Source organism: Botryllus schlosseri, chromosome 1, assembly GCF_051294905.1.
Source record: "Botryllus schlosseri isolate E-star chromosome 1, Bs_hap1, whole genome shotgun sequence".
Lineage (NCBI taxonomy): Eukaryota > Metazoa > Chordata > Ascidiacea > Stolidobranchia > Styelidae > Botryllus > Botryllus schlosseri.
Window position 1 is genome coordinate 7,508,596 of NC_137236.1, and position 24,800 is coordinate 7,533,395.

At 38.9% G+C, this 24,800-nt stretch overlaps 3 protein-coding genes and 2 long non-coding RNA genes across 6 annotated transcripts in view; all 5 read right to left on the reverse strand.

The window, feature by feature from the left end:
- LOC145455441 (uncharacterized) overlaps positions 1-24,800 on the reverse strand; it is a 303,427-nt gene that overhangs the window by 256,610 nt on the left and 22,017 nt on the right. The gene's annotated exons all lie outside the window — the stretch shown is intronic.
- LOC145433376 (uncharacterized) lies at positions 232-4,921 on the reverse strand. Its single transcript, XR_013913087.1, has 4 exons — positions 4,782-4,921; positions 4,489-4,559; positions 3,575-3,639; positions 232-1,079 (listed from the first exon to the last, which is right to left on the reverse strand). It is a non-coding gene; the product is annotated as an uncharacterized LOC145433376 (long non-coding RNA).
- Positions 6,692-8,311, reverse strand: LOC145438508 (kelch repeat and BTB domain-containing protein 12-like). Its single transcript, XM_080315842.1, has one exon. The coding sequence runs from the start codon at positions 8,309-8,311 to the stop codon at positions 6,692-6,694; it is 1,620 nt and encodes a 539-aa protein (XP_080171968.1).
- Positions 8,890-13,682, reverse strand: LOC145440366 (uncharacterized). Its single transcript, XR_013915534.1, has 3 exons — positions 13,576-13,682; positions 12,986-13,113; positions 8,890-10,591 (listed from the first exon to the last, which is right to left on the reverse strand). It is a non-coding gene; the product is annotated as an uncharacterized LOC145440366 (long non-coding RNA).
- LOC145440371 (kelch repeat and BTB domain-containing protein 12-like) lies at positions 15,559-22,585 on the reverse strand. The gene is made up of 4 exons (XM_080317969.1): positions 18,290-22,585; positions 18,012-18,082; positions 16,051-16,200; positions 15,559-15,992 (listed from the first exon to the last, which is right to left on the reverse strand). Exon 1 carries the CDS (start codon positions 22,161-22,163, stop codon positions 20,544-20,546), a length of 1,620 nt encoding a protein of 539 aa, XP_080174095.1. The 5' UTR covers positions 22,164-22,585; the 3' UTR covers positions 15,559-15,992; positions 16,051-16,200; positions 18,012-18,082; positions 18,290-20,543.

Below are 24,800 nucleotides of genomic sequence, written 5' to 3' on the forward strand. Positions count from 1 at the left end.
AAGGTTCTGTAAATGCGTACTATCCGATATCCCCAAAACTAGTTATAAAAAAGAGGGTTTAAGACTTTAACTGAAAGCTAGGCAGTCAACACAATAACTCGTACTAGAGTCATAAAACCGTGACTCACACTCGACCCTTTGTTCGCTGACTTGGACTTGACTCGGTGGTGAATTGAAAATGACTCGACTTGACTCATTAAAGTGAGTTGGACTTGTGACTTGGTTACAACACTGCTTATACTTTGACTTGACAGTGTTTTCAGTAAAACTATGCATAGAATACTTTCTTTTTACTAGGGTTGGGCATAATCGCTTGCCTGAGTGAATCGATTCTGAACCATTATTAGGCTTCGAGTTGAGTATTCAAGTATCACTCACTGTGACGGTGTAAGTGTACAAAAGGCGTAAAAGTTCAAATATTCATCTTTTACGCTGCGAGTAAAAATATAATGGCGATTTTACGTCACGTTAAAGATAAATTGGTTGAGAACGGCTTGACATGGATATTTAATTCCCACCAAAGTCCATAGCTCTGTACTGCATGTTTCGTATGCTGCGACACGACCAATCGAGTTTTCTGGAATGGGAAATGGTATCGAAATTGTAATTCTCGTTGATAAATAACCTGTTAGTGGTAAGGAGCGTATGTATGCAAGTCTATTTCAGTACCCAAAAAATCATCTTCCACCACTCGACTCGGATAATTAGGGTTAATACTCGATTCAGAATCGAGTACTCAAATCATGTGCAATATGTGCTCTGCTATCCATTTTACCTATTTGAAAATTGATACTTGCATTTGTACCTAAGTAGAAATTTACGACGTTACTTATCCTTTTGAGTAACATCTGCTCCTGAAACAGCGATGTCACAAAACAGCGATGGCGAATCACCCCCAACCCCAACCTTCACCCTCATTCGTCACCCACCTTTTTACATCGGGACCAACCTGCTTTTCCTGCAGGCACCCGAACCAACGGTGGGACCTGGGGCACCTTCTGGCGGATCACTCGCGCTGCTGGGCTGATCCTTGGTCAATTTGGTGCTGGGTCACAAGTCTATCCTGAATGCGGGGGACACTGGATTAAAAGGCGGTCAGTTTTCTTCGGCAACACAAAGCAAATTGTATCATAATTGCAACTACACAGTTTTTTTCTGAATTTTGATTAGAATTGCTTCTTGGAGGTACAGAACTGCAGTATACAATTGAATAGCATATTCATATTGAAATGAGCCCGAGTATTTCCTGCTTCATTTCAATATGAATAAACTATGCAATTAGATTAGAATAAGACCTACACTTTTTTGAAATGAGATTAGAACTACAATTATATCTACAATTTTCCTCCAAATTAAATTAGAATTATTGAATTTGTGAAAAGTAGGGCATGGAATGAAGTTTAGTTCATCAGAGTTCGTTCTCATAACCATGAAAATGGCAAATGTCTGTAACTCGTTTCGCACTATACAGTTCTCCTGTCGCCTTTATAGGAATTAGATTGGAATTAAAATGATAGCAAAGAAACATTTCACAAATCAGACTAGAATTAGATCACCGACATTTTGCTTTATTTATTCTAGAGGTGATCACTAACGCGGTCCCGCAAAACGTTTGTAATTCTACGATCTGCCATATTTCCAGTTTCCTTCCTAAGCGTGCAAAACGTCAATGTAGTGTTCGGACACAACCTATCCGCGTAGCACATCCTGTTATTAACTACAGGCATTGTAATATGAGATAGGGCGTCATAGCGCCACATTTTCTGAAGGGAGCAGTTGTGTGAAAAAGAGGTCAAGAATCTCTGTTCTATAGCAATGGTGTCCTTTGCAGGCTATTACATGATATCATAGGCGCTGAACTCTATTTTTCCGAAGGTATGCGGGATTAATGACGTCATAATATGTCAGAATTGACAAATGAGCTGACTCCCAAGAGCTCAATATCCCCTGTCGCTTGTATATGGCAGGGTTTTAATCAAGTCACAAGTCAATCCCACTTTTATAGTTTTGACTCGAGTCAAGTCGACTCATTTTCAATTCAACACCGAGTAAAGTCCGAGTCCAAGTCAGCAAACAGCAGGTCGAGTCTGAGTCATGGGTTTATGACTCGAGTCCGAGTCCAAGTCATTGTGTTGACTGCTCAGTTTCCAGTTGAATTCTTGTTAATTCCACTTTTTATAACTATGTTTGGTGATATCGAATGAAATATACTAATTTTCCTCACTTCTAGCAGTTTCTGGTCGCATTTGCAAGTACCAGTACCAATAGATCAAGTATGAATGTTGCGGTTACTTTACTATTCTTCGAAAGTATAATGAAATATCGGTCTTATCCGTCTGAGTCATGCGCAATGACTCGAGTCTAAGTCGAGTGAATACACAGATTGACCCGAGTCAAGTCGAGTCAATACACAGATTGACCCGAGTCAAGTCGAGTCATTTCAATATTTTGAGAAAATGACTCGAGTCAAGTCGAGTCATCAGAAAATTGCGACCCGAGTCGAGTCATGACTCGAGTCATTACAGCCCTGGTATATGGTGACAAAATTATGATACTGTTAAGCAGGCGCAGAATGCCAATTCTGTTCTGGACTCTGTTCAGTATGTGACACTGATTTCAGAGGAGTCGGAACTTTCGATATCCAGAGCCTGCAACCATTTTCTGATCGTTGTGTTTTAGTATTAGCGCAAATCAAAATAAATAACGCCGCTTGATTCTGTTCACAGCCACAGCCAGTATGTTTTTTTTATCCATTGCGTCCACGTTCGATGTCTTGGGCAAGTTGTCGTCACAATCACAGCAGACGCGACAGTTCCGGCCGGCGCGCCAGATATCACATTTGGACACAGCAGAAGATGACAATCCCTGCATTTCGCGCCTATACAAAGTGACATGTTTGGTATAGAGGTCTCGGTCTTGTTGCCTTGTGACACGTCTTCTAACGACTCACGTTCGATAAATGTATAGCTGCTGATTTGCTCACGTGAGCATTACAAAATACATTGCTGATTTCTAAACCGAACATTTTGTCAGCTAGTCAGGCAGTTACATGCGTAACAAAATTCTGGGTTTACCTGAGTTTAGCGCCGATACATGATACAGCCGAATCCTCATGCTCTTAAAATCCACATCTCCCGGGATGTGGAAAAACAAACCCAGGTGTCTGCACCTTCACCACATATGTCAGATTCCAGGCTTCGAGAGTGTTTAGCACTGACTTTCACAACCACTTACATAATTCAGCGGTTTTCGAAGAGAGCCAATTCTACTTATGGGTTGCTTGGAAAAGCATTACTTTTCATCATACTTGAGTGAAACCTGCTGAATCCGAATTTACTGGAAATCGGTGAGCAATATTTATTGCATGATTTCTCTGTAAGCTCAGAATGAGTCAATACTGGACGTAGGTATAGGTATGGTGTAAAAATCTGGTGTGCTGATGTTACGGGGATAAAATAGTGATATGAATGTCCATGGGTTTTCCTACTGAAATTTGCAACGTTGCGGACAGAATGTTTGCTATACACACTAATTGCCAATTCTAGATATCTCACAGTATTTCAAGGCAACTCACCATAAGTCGTCACGATCCCTCGAAATCTTGATATCACGATCTTGTCTTTTGACAGGCGACAAAACCTGAAAGAAAATCTTATAACTACACAGCCGTTAAAAATAGACTTGGACTATTTACGTCTCAAATGCAACTTGAATATGTAAAAGTGAACATTTGATCCGCCAATCATCTTGAACTTTATAGAGCAGAGGTCCTTGAACGCCGGTTCGCCAAGTACATTTAGAACTTTATTTGTATCAATTCGACAACACAAGAAGGTAAACCCTTGTTCATTATTGGAGAAATGCACACCAAAGGTGAAGTTGATTTGAAAGTTTGTAATGCATTTTCTGCATGGTGTAATAATAGAGAGTTCATGGTCTACTTTGGGCATACATAACAATGGTGCAACTGCTGTACAAAACTGTTTGAAAGTAGCCTCCAATTTCTGACAAGTTACATATGAAAGCTACTGAGACTTTTAAACAAACTTCCTTGACTTCCGACAGTACAATTAATCACTTGTCAGTATAATAAAGACTGCACCAAACAGCAATGTCGCATTTCTTTTAGAGGATACTGAACACTCACAATCAAGTTACTGGTATGTAACAGGTATTTGCGAGCTTCGACCACGGTCTCTAGTAACGAATACAGAGGCGTGCATGAATGTCTGTTTCCAAATGAGATTTCAAGGAGAACACGAGACACGGGCAAGGATAGCTAATAGCCATATCTCATTTGTTATAGTAACAGGCACGTAAGGTTCATTCTGTTCCTACAAACTGGGGTAATAGCTTCAACGTAGCCTCAAATTGAAAACTGATATCATTATGTCAGTAATCAATTGTTAAATACTTGGGTAGGTTTGAATAGAATGTCTATTTACATCCTAATTGCGGATTGAAAATACGAAGCCAGATAAAACTTACCTTGAATGAAAATTGGTGAACTTGCTTGAAAGTTGCAACTTGTTTGACTCTGATTGAAAGAAAATTCCTGCCTGTGATGATAAAGAAACGATACTTCGCGATAGAAACGATTCAAAATTCGAACTTTGCAGTCACCAAATGTGTTGAGACTTGTTGTTACAGATTGAAATAAGATCGTTCATCGGATCGCGGTTGAGTTGAGTATAAACACCCCACTATAGCCTTGATGGCAAATAATCGAATCCGAAATCATTGATTTTGTAAAAAGATAAACTCAGAATTACGGTACTCACTTTTATCTCCCAGGTAGAATTTTCATAAATTGATGCATTACAGATTCCAACTGATTGATAACGGTTGAGATTGTCATGCAAACTTCTTTTATCACCAAAGCCTTTTCCCATCGGACAACCAGACCATTAAATGATACGTTATAAATTATGATCTTCTGATCGCAATTAACTGTAACAAAATGAAGAATGGTCATGAAAAGTAAACTCAATGAATGTATAATTGAATTGTACATGCACCACAGGCTGTTTAAGCCTGGCTACTGTACCAGCAAAAGTGGTAGTCTATATAACAAGTTGCCGATAGTCGCCTCATATAAACAGAATCGAAATGGTTTATTTTGAGAATACATACAAATTTGGTATCCTGATCATGGATAACGAAAAGCGAACGACTTTTTTCAATCAAGGTGTCTCCAAATTCGTCAAAAACAATCAATAGAAAGATTTTATTATGCAGTAAAATATTGTTTATGCAAGATTCTCATAAAATAAGACGGGCATATGAACTTGTAACCCAGGGTTGTAATGACTCGAGTCAGGACTCGAATCGAGTCCGACTTGAGTCACCATATTTTGGTGACTCGACTTGACCATGGAGTCATTTTTTCAAATGCGCAAAATGACTCGACTCGAGTCAATTTTTGTATTGACTCGACTTGTAGGCCTACTCGATTCATTGTGCACGACTCGAACCAAGTCATATGACTTGAAACTAGGACGGCCAAGACAGACATTTCATTGTAACTTCGAAGAATAGTAAAAGTCACCACATGATTGGTATTTCGTCTATTAGTTCTGATACTTGCGAAATGGGCTACAAACTGATTGTACCGAGGAAAATTACAATAGTGTCATCATGAATGCGAACCATTCTATTTCACTCGAGCAGAGTTGAAAGAAGTGGGTTGGACTCAAAAAACTGAACAGTAAACACAATGACTTTGAAGAGTGAATAGCTCGAAGCATATATCGCATGCGGCTCAACTAGTATTGAGATAATTCTCGCTCATTTGAAATTTCCATGCATTGAGTCATTGTATGCTGTGGGTTATTTCATACCGAATTAGCGCAAGTGTGAAACTTGAACCGCCTGCAGTATGCAGTAGGTACGAACTCCTGATATTGGCCATATAACCATTGTGGCAACAGTTGTAGGCTACAAGTCGTCATAATCATTGACCATGTCTATATTGAATAGGCCTAAGGAACTAAATATATGATTGGATGCATCGACTAAATCTACCGGCCAGATCATGCACTGTGGCACAATTAATGAAAGTATATTACCACAAAATTACTGGTTACTATTGCTATTACATTCATCAAATGATACGAATTTACCAAAAAGCAGTTTACACTTATCAAATTACTGCCGCATTGAAATAAAAATGCACAATTTTCAATGCAATTATGATGGATATGGCTTGATGAATTGAAAATATCAAATGTGAGAAACTTTATATTCATTCATGTCAAAGCTGCAGACTTGTACTAACTACTAATTGAGTGACTTCGACGGTCAAGACTAGTTCTAATTACCGATTTTGAAAGCAAATAGTTGTAGTGTTGATATTAGTGTAAATACCAACAGCGGTACACTGGCACAGTAATTGGGTGGGTTGAAAACGGTACATTTCAAACTATTATTAAAATTCTTTTTAAACGCCGACTCTATCCCGGATATTTTCACTTATCAGGCTCATTTACAATTCAGTAATTCACATTAGCAGTACTGCAGTTGCTTCAGAATTGAAACTACTAAGTTGTTTTTATTTGCCAGTTACGGATTTTTAAAGCATGTGAATTGTAATTCTAGTAGCCAGTTTTGAAAAGTGAGTGGTTCTAGTTCTAGGTTGAGTTGCATTTTGAAAATCCAGTAATTTGTACAAGTCTGCTCAGGTGAGTGTAATCTATCTCTTCACAAATATGGATGTGTAAATTTCAAAACATTGATCCACTTTTGGTGTCACTATTGTCCATTTATCTTGTGATATATCATACTTTTCGATTGTATGAGAGGTTTCGTAATCTGTTACTGCAAAAATCCACTTGTCAATGTGATACACAGAAACCCAACCGTGAGAAGCATTCATAGAAGATAATGAAGTCCACTGAGATGAAATAACATCGTAACATTCTACGTTGTTGACTTTCATTCCTGGTGTCCACCCGCCGATCACAAATATCTTTTGATCAACTGCAACAACGCCACTCCCACGTACACGATATCTCATTGGTTCGAGATCAACCCACTCTGATGAGGATGAAGTGAATCTGCAGAATGATGAAACTATGACATCATCTTGTCCTCTACCTCCGATACAATAGATGGAATCATTCAACGATACGAGACTTCCATCATATATCGCTGTAGGTTTGTCTTTCAGTTGAAACCATTGATTCACAGGGGAAGTAAATATTTCCACATCACTCGTTGCTTTACTATAACTTCCTCCAACAACGAATATCGATCCTGACAAAAAAACTGAGCGAGGATTACTTCCATGATCACAAATCATATCTTTCACCCTTTCCCATTTTGAATTTTTGCTCTGAAAATTGAGTCGATGAACTGATTTATTCCAACATAAGACGTAGATGTACGAGTCCAGACAAATCGGTGAAAACTGTGTTAAATTCCTAAACTTTTCCTCGTGAAACTTCTCTAGTTTCTCAGTTACTGGATTGAAGGATCTGATACAATCTGCCTGATTGTCAAAGAGAATTATCAATTCATCTCTGCTGATTTCTTCGTTTGTTTTCTGTGATGCTTTTAACAGATGTCGAGTGATCAACTTGTACAGTCCGAAGTCGTTACTGATAATTTGGTTTGATTCCAAAAGACGTTTTAAAAATGCCGAAGAGACTTTATCAAACTTGATCGCTTCAAGACATTCGTGCAAATGTTCCTGATTTTTCCGATTTTTCTCGACCCAATTGAACAATAACGTTAGTTTTTCTTCTTCGCATAATTTTGATTGTTCCAACTTCACAAAATTCTGGATGTAAGTTTTTTCAATATTTCCAAATTCGGGCTGGTTTGAAATTTCCATGATATTTTCATGGAAAAATGTTCTACATTGCGTAGAGATGACATCCAGTCCATACATATCGGCGACATTTCTTGCAGAGAAGTAATTCTTTACATTAAGTGTTTCCTCCAAAATGTCAGATACTGCCTGTTTCACGTCTTCCAACTGCATCATGATTGCAACATGAAGAAGATCATTCATCTTTTCATCAGGAATCTCAAATTTGCCGGAATATATGAAATCGATGCAGTTTTTCACACACTGAGAATCAACCTCTTTCAAAACGACTTTTCCTTCTCGACTCTCTTTAGTGTCGTTTTTCAACATGGCTTTGAAATAAGCAGAACCAGCCGACAATACATTTTTGTGAGAGCAATAGACATCATCTCCTACTTGAATTATGAAATCACAATGATCGTTCTCCTGCTTCATTCGATGTAATTCTTCCATCATCTTCACTGAATGTTTCTCTACATTTGGACACACAATCTGCACCATGATTGTTGATCAACTACAGTATATAACTATCCTACGATTATTATAATATAGTCAAGCACTGTTATTGAAGTGAAGATGATTACAACTCAAGTAGGCCTAATGCCTGTTGATTGTTGAAAGAATCCCAATACGTCTATCAACGTCACGAGTATGAATTGAAGCAAATTCAACTACACACAAGGTGATCATGATTCATGATCACTGAACAGTCCTACAAAGATTGGTTTCAAAAGAGCAGCAACACGAAATATCACGCTGATTTCACTCCGTGTTTGGAAACGAAATCAGCGAAGCATGTAGCTTGTCAGCGTCATCTAACGGATAATTAGTTATTGCATTTGCAGTGTAGCCGTTACCAATGATATATATTTATCATTGCGGTTACTGACGGGTAAACCTTTTTCTATGAGTAATAGCTATTCATTTTAATAATATTTTCAACATTTTGAAACACCGCAATACTGCGACTAGGTGATGTAGAGAAGAGGCATGCACGCACATTGAATGAAAAGTACAGCACAGAATATAAAAGACAAGCTAGACAAGACAAGCTAATACAATCTTTGAAAATATACCCATCATCATCATCATTGGTTTATTAGCAATTTTATCCGTCGTATACACCACAAAAAATGCGATACAATGAAAAGAAAGGAAGATGTCGAAGCGACTTGGAGTTGTCTATGGGATCGGACACCCACCTCAGCCTAGGCCAGGGGTTCTCAGCCATTTCTTGGCCGTGGCCCATTTTCCGGTTTGAAAATGTGCTGTGGCCCACCTCTTATCCTAGATTCATAATCCTGTTCAATGCATAGTTATCGACGGCGCCGATATCCTATTCCTCTAAAATATGCGCATTTTTCTCATAATTTACTGATGATATTTAAATATAGACCTGTAAGACCATGAAATCGCGTGAAGGGGAATAATATAATTATTCTGGGTCCGCTTCAAACAATTTATTGGTGAATGGGGTACTACAGAGAACTGGAGAAAGATATATTCAATATGCATGCTGTACAATGCACATTGTATGTCTTGTACCAAACCAACTGCAGTTGCGATGTCGGAATATTCAATCCAATGATACAATCAATTCATGTCACTCTTACACTATGTACAATAATTTCCAGGGCGGGCATTTTGAACCGACTCCAAAGATTAATGCGCTCCGCTAAACCCACAATCCATTACGATTTGTTATGGTGGTGCATATACCTCCACCAGAAGTTGCTAATAATTTTAAATTATGGCTATTTTTATCTCACAATCATACGACTTGCCATAGTACAGTAAATCTATACCTCAATTACCCTTCATTCCGAGTTTATTCCACACCCCTTTCAACGGCATACGACATATGACCATGCCGGAATACTTGGTTACTTCAGAATTACCTTCCAGTTATTATATAGGCCTACTCGAAATTATTTCAATTGCTATTAGCCGTAGGTTGTCATAGCCATTGGAAAGAGCCGCTGTTTCTCCCTCCTGTTTTCGACTTGAACATGCTGACTCCATACGCGCCACAACGTCTCATCAGAGTCGGATGAAAAGCTTTACGTAGCCTATGTATAATCATTCGATAATATGAATATATTTTTAGCGATTAATATAACAAAACTTACATTACCGTAATTCTAAAATTTTATAAATAGCTTTGTGGCCCACCTCAAATGCTCCTGTGGCCCACTCTTTGAGAACCCCTGGCCTAGCAGTTCATATCAAATCATAGTTCGTTCACATGAGCACGAGAATGGTCAGTGTATGTATCGCAAGCTTGGCTCGTTTCAGACCATACAGTTCTTCTGTAAACTTTACAGTAAACCGGAAATTAGAATGGAACATTTCCCAAATTATATTAGAATTAGAGCAAGAAACATTTCACAGATTAGATTAGAGTCAGATTACTGGCATTTCCTCAAATTAGTCGAATAAGGCAATTAAAACTATCCAGTTATCCAAGTCTGTCAGGACCGTATAAGCCTTTTTGGGTCAATTGTTTGATTTGGCGGTCCGACTTGGATTGTTACTTGGGGCCTGCAGTGCGCTTCGCCCGGTCACTCGATGTCGGCAAAGTGAACAAGGCGCTTTCCGTAATGAGTTCTCCCTCGACAAATTTGAAATTTTGTCGCTGTCTGATTCCGTCGTCGTGACAACTTGCGACCCAGACAGGGGGTCTGGGGTTCGAATTTAACGAACTCTTCGTTTGACTGAGCCGCCATTCTTACTCGCTTTGAAACGTCGAACAGGACTGAGCCGGTTCACGTCCTCCTCGGTCTGCAAAAATACTAGGGGGTCAAGTCAATACTAGCATTGGAATCACGGGATCAACTCTACTGAAATCACGAGATATCGAGAAAGCATCTATCAGAGCTGTAGTAGCATTTACTTTGCTCTTAAAGCAGCGTTTCAATATCAGCTTACAGTCTTGAACACGCTACATTGCCTTGCCGATAATACCAACCATGGCACAACTATGAACTACACCAGTGGTTTCAAATCTTTTTTAAAACGGTACACCATTTTAAAGGTCACGCAAAACTTGTACCCCTCATTTAACAAAAATACATCGAATCCCTCGTAATGCTAATCGGAAGGCGGCAATCCTTCGGAAACGCTAATGCTAAAAACTAATCAGCGGTCGAGATTACCACATCACGATCTAACAGTGGTTTTCAACGGCGGTCTACGAAACATTTTCAGGAAACCGGAAGCCGATCGAATAATCTAATTTGTGATATTGCAAGCTAGGGTAGACCATGTAAAGCAATTTTCCTTCTAATTGCTATAACTTCATGGTTTACATCAGCCGAATGACCGTTTAATACAAGGTATTAAACCGCATCATGTGATATTAATTGCTTGCAAACCATTTAGTCAATGAGTAGAACTATTGTTACAAACATTTTGCTGTTTAGAGCTGACATTGAGGTTTGTGTAAAAACTGCAAATTTGGAATAGAAAGGTCAAACAGAGTGATCATAATCAGAAACCGCTTTAACGACGATATTCTCAGTGCTCTCACGATTTTGAGTCGGTATTACAATAATGTGACTTGCAAGTGTATATTTCTACATCGCTAATCTCAGGGTTGGGGAGTAAAAATCCGAATCGTCGGGTTTAAATTTTAATCCCTAAATCTGAACTCTTGTGAGGAATGACCCAAAAAAACTCACCATCTTCCGTGGGACCCGCACTTATTCTGGTATCCTATCTTGAAAGAAAGACTGCACGGATGATAGAAATCAGAGCTTCTACTTTTCAGAGTTCTGTAACTAGATTTTGTCTACATCTACAACCACCTCACCGCGGTCGGTTTTTATATTCTTCCACTTCTTCTTCTACAAATTTTTAGGAAAAACTAGTTGCTTGTTACACTTTGGATTTCGCTCGCAATCTTTTCACTAGGCCAGTGGTTCCCAACCTGTGGTAAGCGTACCACTAGTGGTACGCGAGGGTCATCCAGGTGGTACGCGAGTACATACGTTTTTTTTCGACCGAAGGAAGTTATTAGCTTAGTTGGGTTGATTCTGAATGTGTTGGATTTTTTTGATTATGTTGTGAAAAAAATATTCCATGCATCTCATCAACCCGAGCTGATAATGCCTAGTTTAATAAAATTTGTTATTACTAGGGCGATTGAGCGTTAAGTCATAAAGTTGTCAATTGTTTACAAGGTCCACATTTTTTGGACCCCTCCATTTCGTTTGTATCGTAGTTTTGCTATTTTCCAGCTTGTAGCCCACTTTATAGGCCTACCGTTGTAGGCGGCCCATTGTCTGCTCATCGAGGATCATAAATTGTTAAACGAACAAATAAGGTTGACAATTGATATGGTGTTATGCTCAACGTACCGTAATATCGTGACTGAAGCAAGACTGCTTGACATCGCATGGTTATTTCATCAAGAACATATTGAAAAATTGTGATGCATGGCAACATTGACAGTATGAAGCGACATTTTGTGTCACCAGCAGTGAACGCACAGCTTCAGTGTTGCCAGCCAACAACTACTGCTGTTAAACGGTATTTCTCCATTCTTGGCAAGCTACTTAGTAAGCACAAACACTTTCTACCCGAGAATGTAAGAAAGTATATTTCGTTGCACTACAACAAATTTTAGTCAACTCTACCATAATACGTGGTGTAACTACTGGGCCAGATATCGTTAAAATAAAGTTTTTTCATGTCAAAATTTGTAAGTTTTCAGGTCTAAAACGCTTTTCGTAAGGACAGACAGTCCCACTCCCTACCAGAAATGAATATAACATTATGTGCGAAAACACCTAATTTGCGTACATGATGTCAAAAATTGGTCAAAATCCTCCGATTTTTAGGGAAAAAATCGCCCCAGTTATTACACCTCACATAGCTCAAATATACGTGAGTATGATGTCATAAACGGTGAAAACATTCGACCGCCTACGGCGTGCGTAAATTATGTAGGTGGTACGCGAGCACCGCATAAAACCTTGAAGTGGTACGTGGGTGGAAAAAGGTTGGGAACCACTGCACTAGGCCCACAATACTTTATTTTTTTACTATTTGGAAATTTCTACTTGTACTTGAAAAGAAATTTACCACACTGCTTACCCTTTCAGTCAATTACCAACGACGAACACTTTGACCACATCTGCTCCTGAATCGCTGCCAAACCCAACCTTCACCCACCTTTTTAAATCGGGATCAATCGACTTTTCCTGTAGGCGTTCGGACCAAGGGTGGATCACTCCCGGTGGTGGGTGGTCCTTCGACCAATTGGGTGCCATGCCGGAAATCCATCCTGAACGAGGGCGATGCTGGAATGAAAGTGGGTAGTTTTTTTGTTGGCAACACGAAGCAAAATGCAACACTGATTCGGTTACAATCATAATTGTAAATACAAGGTGTCTTCAAAATTAGAGTACAACGATAACTACATATTATTTATAATATTATAAATGAGCTTAGAATCAGAATTACATCTATACAGCTAACAGACTTTACCTCAGTCCGAATTTACTGGAAAACCGTGCCCAATATTTTTTGCATGATTTCTTTGTCAAATCGGAATGAGTAAATGCTAGACGTAGGCGTAGGTAGGGTTTAAATATCTGGTGTGCCAATGCGAAGGATAGCAACATCTTACAAGAAATGACGTTATGGTGTATGGAATCCATTCGGTTTCAATTGATTCATTTCACACTGATATTGTGATCATTGTGGACAGAATGTTGCTATTGCCAATTCTGGACATGTTACAAAATTACACAGAAACTCACCTGTAATCATCACGATCCCTCGAAATCTTGATAAAGAGATCTTGTCTTATGGGAGGAGATAAAGCCTGAAAGAAAATCTAATTATTATGCATCAGGAAGGATAAGACTATAGCACTGCTGCTTGAATGTGACTTGATCAAAAACAGTGAAGCTATTGAACAGTTTTCCACCGATCACTTTTAACTGTATAGAGCCATAAAATGTGAAAAATATTCTCTTCTTGGGTAGAAAATCTGTTACTGTGCGCAGGGTGTGTTTCGCTTTGATTTACTCATTCATCTTTATGGCATCACAGAGCTGTCGTCGTGCGTGTTAAAACCATTATTACACATTCCCCAGTGCTCAATGTCCGACATCGATGGATTTTTCCATAACAAAAAAGAGGTCAACCACAATCGCCTTTAACGAATACAGATCAGTGCATGAATCCAAGCTTTTAAACGGGCTCTCAAGGAGAATGTGCAGTAAGTGCGAGGATAACCCTTAGTTCAATAACTCGTCATTTAGCAAGTAGCCATCGGAAAGAATTGTATCATTTTCACAAGTGAAATTATTGGCAATTACTACTTGCTCTTGAAGCAGCGTTAAAATATAAGCTCACAGTCTTGAACAGTCTACATTGCTGCGATAATAATACAAACTATGGAACAAAAATGAACCATGCCAGTTGCCTTTATCTTTTTGGAAACATTTTGTAGTATACTCAAAACTTGTCCAGTTCAGCTTCACATAATACATCAAATCCGTAGTAATCCTAATCGGAATAGGGATGGGTAAGGCTGCAACCTATCAGAAATGGTAATGATAAAAACTAATCGAGAGTATTGGATCACGGTCTAACAGTGGTTTCAACTGGGGTCTAGGAAACATTATTAGGAAACCGCAAGCCGATTGATATATATAATTTGTGATATTGGAAGCTAGGGTAGATTATGTGAAGCAATTTCGTTTGTAACTGCTGAACCTTCATGGCTTGCATCAGCCAAATGACCGTTTGATACAAGATATCAAACTGTGTCAGCTAATTTTAATTGCCTGCAAACCCTTTTAGTCAATGAGTAGCCCTAATGATACAAACATTTCGCTGTATCGGGCTGATTTGCTGAGGTTTGTGGAAAAACTGCAAATTAGGAATGGAAAGGTCAATCAGAGCGACAATAATAAGAAACCACCTAAACGATGATACTCTTAATGTTCCCATAATTTTACGTCGGTGTTATAATAAATGAATGTGGCATGCATGTGTGTTTTTCTATTTCATTAATCCTGCGATTTCAATTTTGATTCTGAAATCCTAACCCTAGTCAATACACCCACGCAGGGGGGCGAACCCAAAAAACTCACCATCTTCCGTGGGTCCCGCACTTATTTTGATATCCCATTTTGACAAAATGATTGCACATATGATAGGAATCTGAACTTGTACTTTTCAAAGTTCTTCATGTAGGTTTCGTCTACTTCTACAACTACTGCAAGTGGTTAGTTTTTATTATCGAATGTAAACATGGAATGGCAACGACCCATTTTGCAGCAGCTACTGTAGGATTTCTGGCAATCCAAAAGCTATCTTCCAGAGCGCAGAATTTACTGAATCTGGTCTTGATCGAAAGCTACTGTCGCACAGACTCCGAAAATATAAATTAAAATATGATCAGGCACTGAACCACCCAGAATTCACCCTCCAAGTCTGAATTATCATCATTGTCCGAGCAACGGAGGATCCGCGATGGGTATTGTTTTGGTCATTGTTTTGCGGTCATCCGATTGTTCTGAACAATGCAGATTTTAAATGTTGAGGGAGATTTTTCACCCATTTATGGAGCCTGCCAATTTTTGATATACATTTTTGGAATCAGTAGCGACAGTAGCTCTCGATTGAGGCCAGATTCAGTAAAGTCTGCACTTTGGGGGATAAGTTTTGGATTGGTAGATATCCTACAGTCGCTGCTGCAAATTAAGACTGAATAAAGCCTCAGCAAGCAGAACGAAGCTGCAAAACCGGTCGTTGCCATTATATGTTTACATTCGATAGTTTTTCTACTCTTACACTTCTACTTTTTGAAAAAAACTAGTTGCTTGTCACACTTTGGATTTCGCAAAGTGGAATGTAGTTTTGTGATACTTGTAATTCTTACTTAATTGATGACGATTTCAAACTACTTCCATTTCTACTCAAGTTTTTAGGAAAAACTACTCGTTTATTATAGTAGGTAGTAGTTTTGTGATAGTTTTGCAACTTGCGTGGTAGCAATTTTAAACTACTACCAGCTACAGTTTTTCGGCAAAACAGAGATTACTTACGGTACTTTTTTACATATCTGGAAATCACGATTTCCATTTGTACTTCAGTAGAAATTTCAACGCTCCTTCTCCTTTTATTTGAGTACCGACGATGAACACTTTGATCAACTCTGCTCCTAAAACAACAATGTCGATTCACCCCCAACCCAACCTTCATCTACATTTGTCACCCACCTTTTTGAATCGGGATCAAACTACTTTTCCTGTACGCACACGAACCAGCGGTGGGACCTGGGGCACTTTCTGGCGGATCACTCCCGCTGGTGGTCTGACCTTCGACCATTTACGTGACGGGCCGGAAATCCACCCCGAACGAGACGGACGCTGGAATAAAGCGTGATACGTTTTTTATGGCAAGAGGGAGCAAATTGCGACATAGACTAGACTGGATTAAAATTATAATTGTAACCACACAGTTATTTCCAAAACCACTAACACACCGTACAAATGCATCAGGACACCGTAAAAGCTGTCGCGTAATAATTTTGCAGCTAGCGGACTTTTGACTGTCACAATAGAATATTATAGAGTTTTACAAAAATTGATCTGATATCAGAGCATTGGAGCAGTACAGCCTAATCCGGGTTTCGGGGTTTCTCCTGATAACTGAGGTATTGATCAATCACTACCTAAGTCAAATTAAATCAGCGTTAGATTTACCATCGAGTATTGGAACAGATTTATAACAGCTATAGCATGAGATATGTCAATTCGCCGAAGAATCCATTGGTATTACAGGCGTGAAGGCTACGACTACTGTATACTCGCTACATTTATTGGCGATGGTAACAAGGATAAAGATACCCAAGATGACACAGGATGTAACAACTATACATCAAGAGGGTAACATACTCCCAATGTCTGCATACCGAGCTACTTAGATATCTACATAAACTACGCAACACAAGCTAACACCTTTTGATATGTTACCATTCCCCATACCAGTTTGATAGTTTTTTGCGTCCGTGGCGTTCCGAGTCCCAATAATTCCTTCTCTGATTGTGACGTTTGACGGGACGGGAGTCCGAGATCGAGTTATTCTACAAACGGTCGCACTCAAGTCCAAATCACAATTTTCAGTCACGAATCATTAACGGGCCATGTTTTACCATCATAAACAAGTAGTGTGAGTGTTTGACGTAATAGCTGCTCTTCCACTGTGTAGCAACTTTTGAAAGTGATGTAATAGTGAAGTTTGATGAGTAGTTTTAGAGCAAATTCCCAGTTATCAAATTAAAAAAAAAAATTAGCAGTTAAAGATTCTCGAATGCTTCGAACTCCAAAATGCCTTTGCAGGACGCGAAAAAAATGCCCGCGGGACGCTGGTTTGAGAAATTATCCAATAGATTTTGTTATGGTGATCACCTAGAAACAATGACCATCAGTCTATAGAAAATAGATAGATACCTTGTTATTTTATTGCGTCACTGCTGCAATCCGAGCATTAGTAAAGTGCACGGATTTTTATTGACCCCGAGTACTTGAAATTGACTCAACAATTTTACTGCAAGTCACGAGTAAATCAGCATTTCTGGAACGCCGAGTCAAGTCATACGAAAAAGTTGACTCGAGTCACGCCAACACTGCTACTTTGGGCGTACAACACAATGGTGCCACTGTTGTACGAAACCGTTGGAAATTAGCCTACAACTTCTGAGGAGTTCCATATATTTGAAAACTACAGTGACTTTGAAACAAACTTCGTTAAATTTCAACAATGCAATTACGCACTTGACAATATAATGGAGACTATAGCAAACAGCAAAGTCGCGTTTCTTTAAAAAAAATGCTGAACACTCACTATCAAGTAAGTGGTCTGTAACAGGACTTGGCGAAGGACGAGCTTCGACCACGATTGCCACTAACGAATACAGAGGTGTGGATGGTGCATGCTTTCAAATGGGATTTCGAGGAGCATATGCAGCACGAGAGAGGATAGCTATTAGCCATATCTCAATCGTTCTATTAGAAGTCACGTGCGTATCGATCACTTCCTACAAACTTGGATAATAACTTCAACGTAGCCTCAAATAGAAAACTGATATCATTACTTCAGTTATCAATTGTTAAATACCTAGGTAGGTTTGAATAGAATGATGATGTACATCCTAATAACGCAGCCCGATAAAACTCACCTTGAATGGCATTAAATAAACTTGCTTGAAAGTTACAACTTGCTTGACTCTGATCGAAAGAACATCCGTGCCTGTGATGATAAAGAAAGGATACATCGGGTTCGAAACAACTTAAATTGGAACTTAACAGTCACCCAATTTGTTGTTGCAGATTGAAATAAGATCGGTACTAGTGGTTGAGTTTATTGCTGATAATTTTATCATTTCAAAACACCCCGGCATAACATTGATGGCAAATAACCGAATTTGAAATCTTTGATTTTGTAAATATCACTCACTTTCATCTCCCAGGTAGAGTCGTCAGACATTGATGCATGTCAGATTCCAACTGATTCATTTCACAACAGGCGACCAGATCAATAAATGATATGTTATGAATTGTGGTCTTCTGATTGCAATCCACAGAGACAAAATGAAGAGTGGTTATGAAAAGTAAAATCAACAAATCTATATATACAGCACAGGCTGCTCAAGCATGACAATCGTACCAGCAGCTGTGGTACAAAACGAGTTACCAATAAAAACATAATCGAAATGGTTACGTTGAGTATGTGTACAATTTTAGTACAGTATCTTGATTATGGATAGCGAAAAACTGATGACAATTCTTGAATGAGCGTCCCCAAATTCGTCAAAAACAATCAAAAACAGGATAAACAAAAATTTCATCAGATTTTATTACGTAGGCTAGTCATTCATTGTTAATCCACGATTATCATAAAAACTTGTAACCTAGGCTCAATTCGGAAGCACACACTGTTGTGAGTATAATTTTTGAAGAGCAAATAACTTACAAATATTGTATGCGGCAAGGACAAGGAAGAGATCATAAACACTCATCTGAAATTTTCAAGCATGGAGTCATTGAGTGTCGCAGGTTATTTCATACTGAATTATGGGAAGGGTAAAACTTATACGGCTTAAAGTAATCAGTAGGTTTCCCCCACTCCTGATATTGGCCATAGAACCCTAGTGCAGGGGTCACCAACACGGCGCCCACAGGCCCCAGGTAACCCGTGAGGACCAGATGAGTAGCCCGCGAGCATGTTCTAAAAATAGTTCGGATCGCACCATTGACCAATATTCGTCAGATTATTATCAGCGAGCTTTTAAATGAATAGATTGATTGATTTAGCTATTCTTGTTTAAATCACAATAACATGTACCGGTAACTTACAAATGACAATACATATATATAAACACTTAAAATGATGATATCAAATATCCTCAATTACAATTAGACACATACTAACACCCCAGCATGTAATAGAATCACAAGATGTCGAAGACGTTGGATACGGCGCAGGGCGCACTACCTACTTTTAATGCCTTGCTAACACGGAAAGTGCAGTGGTGTATGCGCAGCAGCTGTGAAGGTTGCAAGCGTGTTTGGTTCAACTTATCGTTGTTAATCAACCTTTTCGGACATGGACTTCATCATAAGCAAACACAAGACACGCCTCACTAATGCACATCTGGAACACTCACTATGAGTTGCATTGTCAAGTTACATACCTGAGTACAGCGCACTAGTTGATAGCATGCAATGCCAGGCTTCCCGCTGACTGATACAGAAACAGATAAAATGATGTCTGGTGTAATGTGTGACATGATTTGTTTTCAAATTTGAGGTGAGTGTTGTTGTATAATTTATACAAATATGGTGCGAAGTAATTCATGATTTCCTGAAAAGTCTTAGTGGCTAGCTAGCTGAAATGAGATGTTTTGATTAAAAGACTCTCTTGCTGCAATGTGATTCTTGCCCGGTGCTATAAATGTCGCTTAAATCAGTACCCAAAAAGTAGCTCTTGATTGCAAAAAGGTTGGCGACCCCTGCCCTAGTGGGATCAATTGTACAAGTCATCAAAATGATCGACCATATCTATAATGAGTAAATAGGTAAAGGTAAAGGTAGTAAATATATGATGGGCTGCATCAACTAGAATTGCCGGCATGATTATGCACTTTCGTACAAATCATGAAGTATATTTTCACAAAATTACTGCCTACTATTGCGATGGCATTCATCAAATGATACGAATCTACCGTGAAGTAGTTTCCACATGACACAATTTGAATAATTGAACGTACGAAGTTCCGCCGATTTGAAAGAATAAAATGCAAAATCTTGAAGGCAGTTATAATGCATAGAGCTTTATCTTGTGAGCGACTTTATCTTCATTCATGTCTCAGCTGCAGACTTGTACAAACTACTAATCTAGTTGGTTCATGGTCAAAGAGCAGTTCCAGTTGCAAATTTTGAAAGCGAGTAGTTTAGCGTGAATAGCGATACTGGTGTTCTGTTGCGTGACGTTCTTGCAGCTATTGCTAGGTTGGAGTCAACACTACTAACAGTGGCGTAGCCAGGGAGTGAGTTTTGAGGGTCGAAAACCATAATTTCATAGTCTAAAACCTGTTCTTTTGAAACGAAGATTCTATTTCCAACTCAGTAATTCGCATTATAAAGTACTGCAGTTGCTTCGGATCTGAAAAATCCAGTAATTTGTACAAGTTTGCTCAGGTGAGTGCAATCTATCTCTTCACCAATACGGATTTGTAAATCTCAAAACATTGAACCACTTTTGGTTTCATCATAGTCCATTTGTCTTGAGATAATTCATACTTTTCAATTGCATTAGAGTTTTCGAAATATGCTACTGCAAAAATCCACTTGCCAATGTGATAAGCAGATACCCGACCATGACAAGCATTCATAGAAGATAATGAAGTCCATTGAGCTGAAGTAACATCGTAACATTCTACCCTGTCAATTTTCGTTCCTATACTCCAGCCACCGATCACAAATATCTTCTGATCAACTGCAACAACACCACTCCCCCACACAGGATATCTCATGGGGTTGAGATCAACCCACTCTGACGAGGATGGAGTGAATCTGCAGAATGATGAAACTATGCGATCATTTTTTCCTACGCCTCCGACACAATAAATGGAATCATTCAATGATACGAGACTTGTTAAACGAATAGCTGAAGGTTTGTCTTTCAATTGAAACCATTGATTCGCAGGGGAAGTAAATATTTCCACATCACTTGTTGCTTTACCATTGCTTCCTCCAACAATGAATATCGATCCTGACAAAGAAACTGAGCGAGGATCAGATCCATGGTAACAAATCATATCTTTCATCCTTTCCCATTTTGAATTTTTGCTCTGAAAATTGAGACGATGAACTGATTTATTTCTACATAAAACGTAGATGTATGAGTCTAGACAAATCGGTGTAAACACTGGTAAATTCCTAAACTTTTCCTCGTGAAACTTCTCTAGCTTCTCAGTTACTGGATTGACGGATCTGATACAATCTGCCTGATTGTCAAAGAGAATTATCAATTCATCTCTGCTGATTTCTCCGTTTGTTTTCTGTGATGCTTTCAACAGATGTCGAGTGATCAACTTGTACAGTCCAAAGTCATTACCGATAATTTGGTTTGATTCCAAGAGACGTTGTAAAAATGCCGAAGAGACTTCATTAAATTTGATCGCTTTAAGACATTCGTGCAAATGTTCCTGATTTTTGCGATTTTTCTCAACCCAATTGAACAATAACGTTAATTTTTCTTCTTCGCATAATTTTGATTGCTCCAACTTCACAAAATTCTGGATGCAAGATTTTTCAATATTTCCAAATTCGGGTTGGTTTGATATTTCCATGATATTTTCATGGAAAAATGCTCTACATTGCGTAGAGATGGCATCCAGTCCATACATATCGGCCACATTTCTCGTAGAGAAGTAATTCTTTACATTAAGTGATTCCTCCAAAATGTCAGATACTGCCTGTTTCACGTCATCCAACTGCATCATGATTGCGACATGAAGAAGATCATTCATCTTTTCATCAGGAATCTCAAATTTGCCGGAATATATGAAATCGATGCAGTTTTTCACACACTGAGAATCGACCTCTTTCAAAACAACTTTTCCTTCGCGACTCTCTTTTGTATCATACTTTAACATAGCTTTGAAATATGCACAACCAGCCGACAAGACATTTCTGTGAGTGTAATAGACATCATCTCCTACTTGAATTATGAAATCACAATGATCGTTCTCCTGCTTCATTCGATGTAATTCTTCCATCATCTTCACTGAATGTTTCTCTACATTTGGACACACAATCTGCATCATGATTGTCGATCAACTATAATTATCCTACGATTATTATAATACACTCAGGCACTTTTATTGAATTAAAGATGATTAGTTAACTCTAGTAATGCCTGTTGAAAGAATCCTAATACGTTTATCAACGTCACGAGTATGAATTGAAGGAAATTCAACTACACACAAGGTGAACACTGAACAGTGCTAAATCAGAGGCAACCCTGCCATAATGCAGTTATGAAACCTTCTTCCATCGATTTGCTTTACACTTTTATTCGCTGTATTGACACGAAACCAAAGAGTTATTGCGGTCGATTACCACCACCTCGCGAATGATCGAGTTGATTATCGGTAATCTAAATTGTATGTTGGAACATCGTCAAATAATTTCATATTGTGGTATATTCCAGGAGCGGTCGCATCTGCTTCATCCTCCAACTATAGATAACTAACCTACGGATAGATGGGCAACACGAGAGTCACGGTCGAGTGATGCGACAAGCGCAGATTTGTTGTCGCTTCATAGCATGAAACGAGAGCGTAATTGCTAAGCCCATAGATGACGACCCGAGCGCTCAAATTAAATAAAGTTGATCTTATTTGAAAGCTACAGTCGCGCTGATTCTGATAATATACATTAAATTTTCATGAAGGCAATGGAACCACCCCGCAATAGCATTCAAAATATGAAAATCGGCATTGTTCTAAAACAATTGCAACGGCGCAGCACAATGACCATAATAACGGTCCGTGCGTGGTTGCGATTGTTTAGAACAATGCCGATTTTCAGATTTTGAAGGCTATTTCGGGGTGGTTCCATTGCCTTAATGAAAATTTAATGTATATTATCAGAATCAGTGCGACTGTAGCTTTCAAATAAGATCAACTTTATTAAATATGAGCGCTCGGGTCGTAGTCTATGGGATTAGCAATTACGCTCCCGTTTCATGCTATAAAGCGACAACAAATCTGCCGTTGTCGCATTACTCGACCGTGACTCTCGTGTTGCCCATCTATCCGTAGGTTAGTTATCTATATTCCAACCGAATATCACAAAGATTGGTTGTAAAAGAGCAGCAACACGAAAGATCACGCTGATTTCACTCTGTTTGGAAACGAAATCAGCGAAGCATGTAGCTTGTCAGTGTCATCTAACGGATAATTAGTTTTTGCATTCGCAGTGTAGCCGTTACCAATGATATATATATTTATCATTGCGGTTACTGACGGGGTAAACCTTGTGCTATGAGTAACAGCTATTCAGTTTATTATTATTTTCAACATTTCGAAACAGCACAAGACTGCGATTAGGCGACGTAGAGAAGAGGCATGCACGCACACTGAATGAAAGTACAGCAGAGAATATAAAAGGCAAGCTAGCCTGACAAATGGGTACAATCTTAGGAAATATATGCATTTACGATAGTCATGGGTCGAAAGAACAGTTCAAGTAGTAGTGGAAGTAAAATTTCAAAAGGTCACCATTATGGTATGTAGCGCAAATAAGCAAAACCTACAGGAGTAGTGCGACTAGGGCCAATCTTCAGTAATATATTCAGTTACGATAAGTGGCTATTTTACGGGCTTCTTATGGCACTCATAAAAAATATCCAAATTATCCCAAAACTACTTTCTACTTTCCAAAACCCAAAGTGTGAAAAGTAGTTTGCATATAATCTGTTTAAGTAGTTGCTTCTACTAATGGCATAAAAAGACAGCTACTTCAGTACTTCCCAAAATTAGTAGTACTTGTTATAGACCCCATCTGGCAATATGTCCCTAACTTTGCGCAGGTTGACCAATATTATTGTCGTCATAGCAGTATCAATTTGAACGAGCTTTCGAACGCCTATAGCGGTGTGCTCCAGAAAAAAAAAAGTGGGGAAGATTATCTGCATCCGCCTGGACTCTCCATGACTGTAAAATCAGCATTCGTTGTGTACCCTTTATTTGATATTCATGTGTTGTTATAGTTTAGGCCTACCATACGTTGGGGTTGCCATACGTCCAGAATTTCCCGGACATGTCCGGAATATCACTGTTCAAACTGGCGTCCGGGAGGAATTCTGAAATATGCCAAAATGTCCGGAATTTTGAAGGCTTGAAATAGGATCAATTTTTGTTCGTAAATCAACATAAACGAGAGAGATAGAGAGAGAGAGAGAGAGAGTCTTTATTTTCATTGAACCAAAATACATAACAAACGGCAGTGATGGTGGTACAGAAAATATGCTTCCACAGTATTCGGTATTAGATAGGAATGATCGATAAGACCGTGAAGGTCATCTAGTCTGATCACACCAGCATCAAACAGGTACACTTGACTCTGAACAGTCTGGCTGTAAAAAATGTTTAGTTAAGAAATGAAAACAGCAAAAAAAATCAAACAATGGTAGCAAATGATCAATGAAGCAATGTCTGGGCGAGGTAGGGCAACAGTGTTAGTGTAACGACAAGAGGTGGTCAAGTAGGGCTTTTTTGAATCTATTATAAGGCAATTCACGGATATGTGGTGGTAATGCATTCCAGATGATAAGTCCCGAGTAGTCGATAGCAGTGTTGGGATCAGGGTTGTAATGACTCGAGTCATGACTCGACTCGAGTCAGACTCGAGTCACGTTTTTTTTTGTGACTCGACTTGACTCAAATCATTTTCTTGAA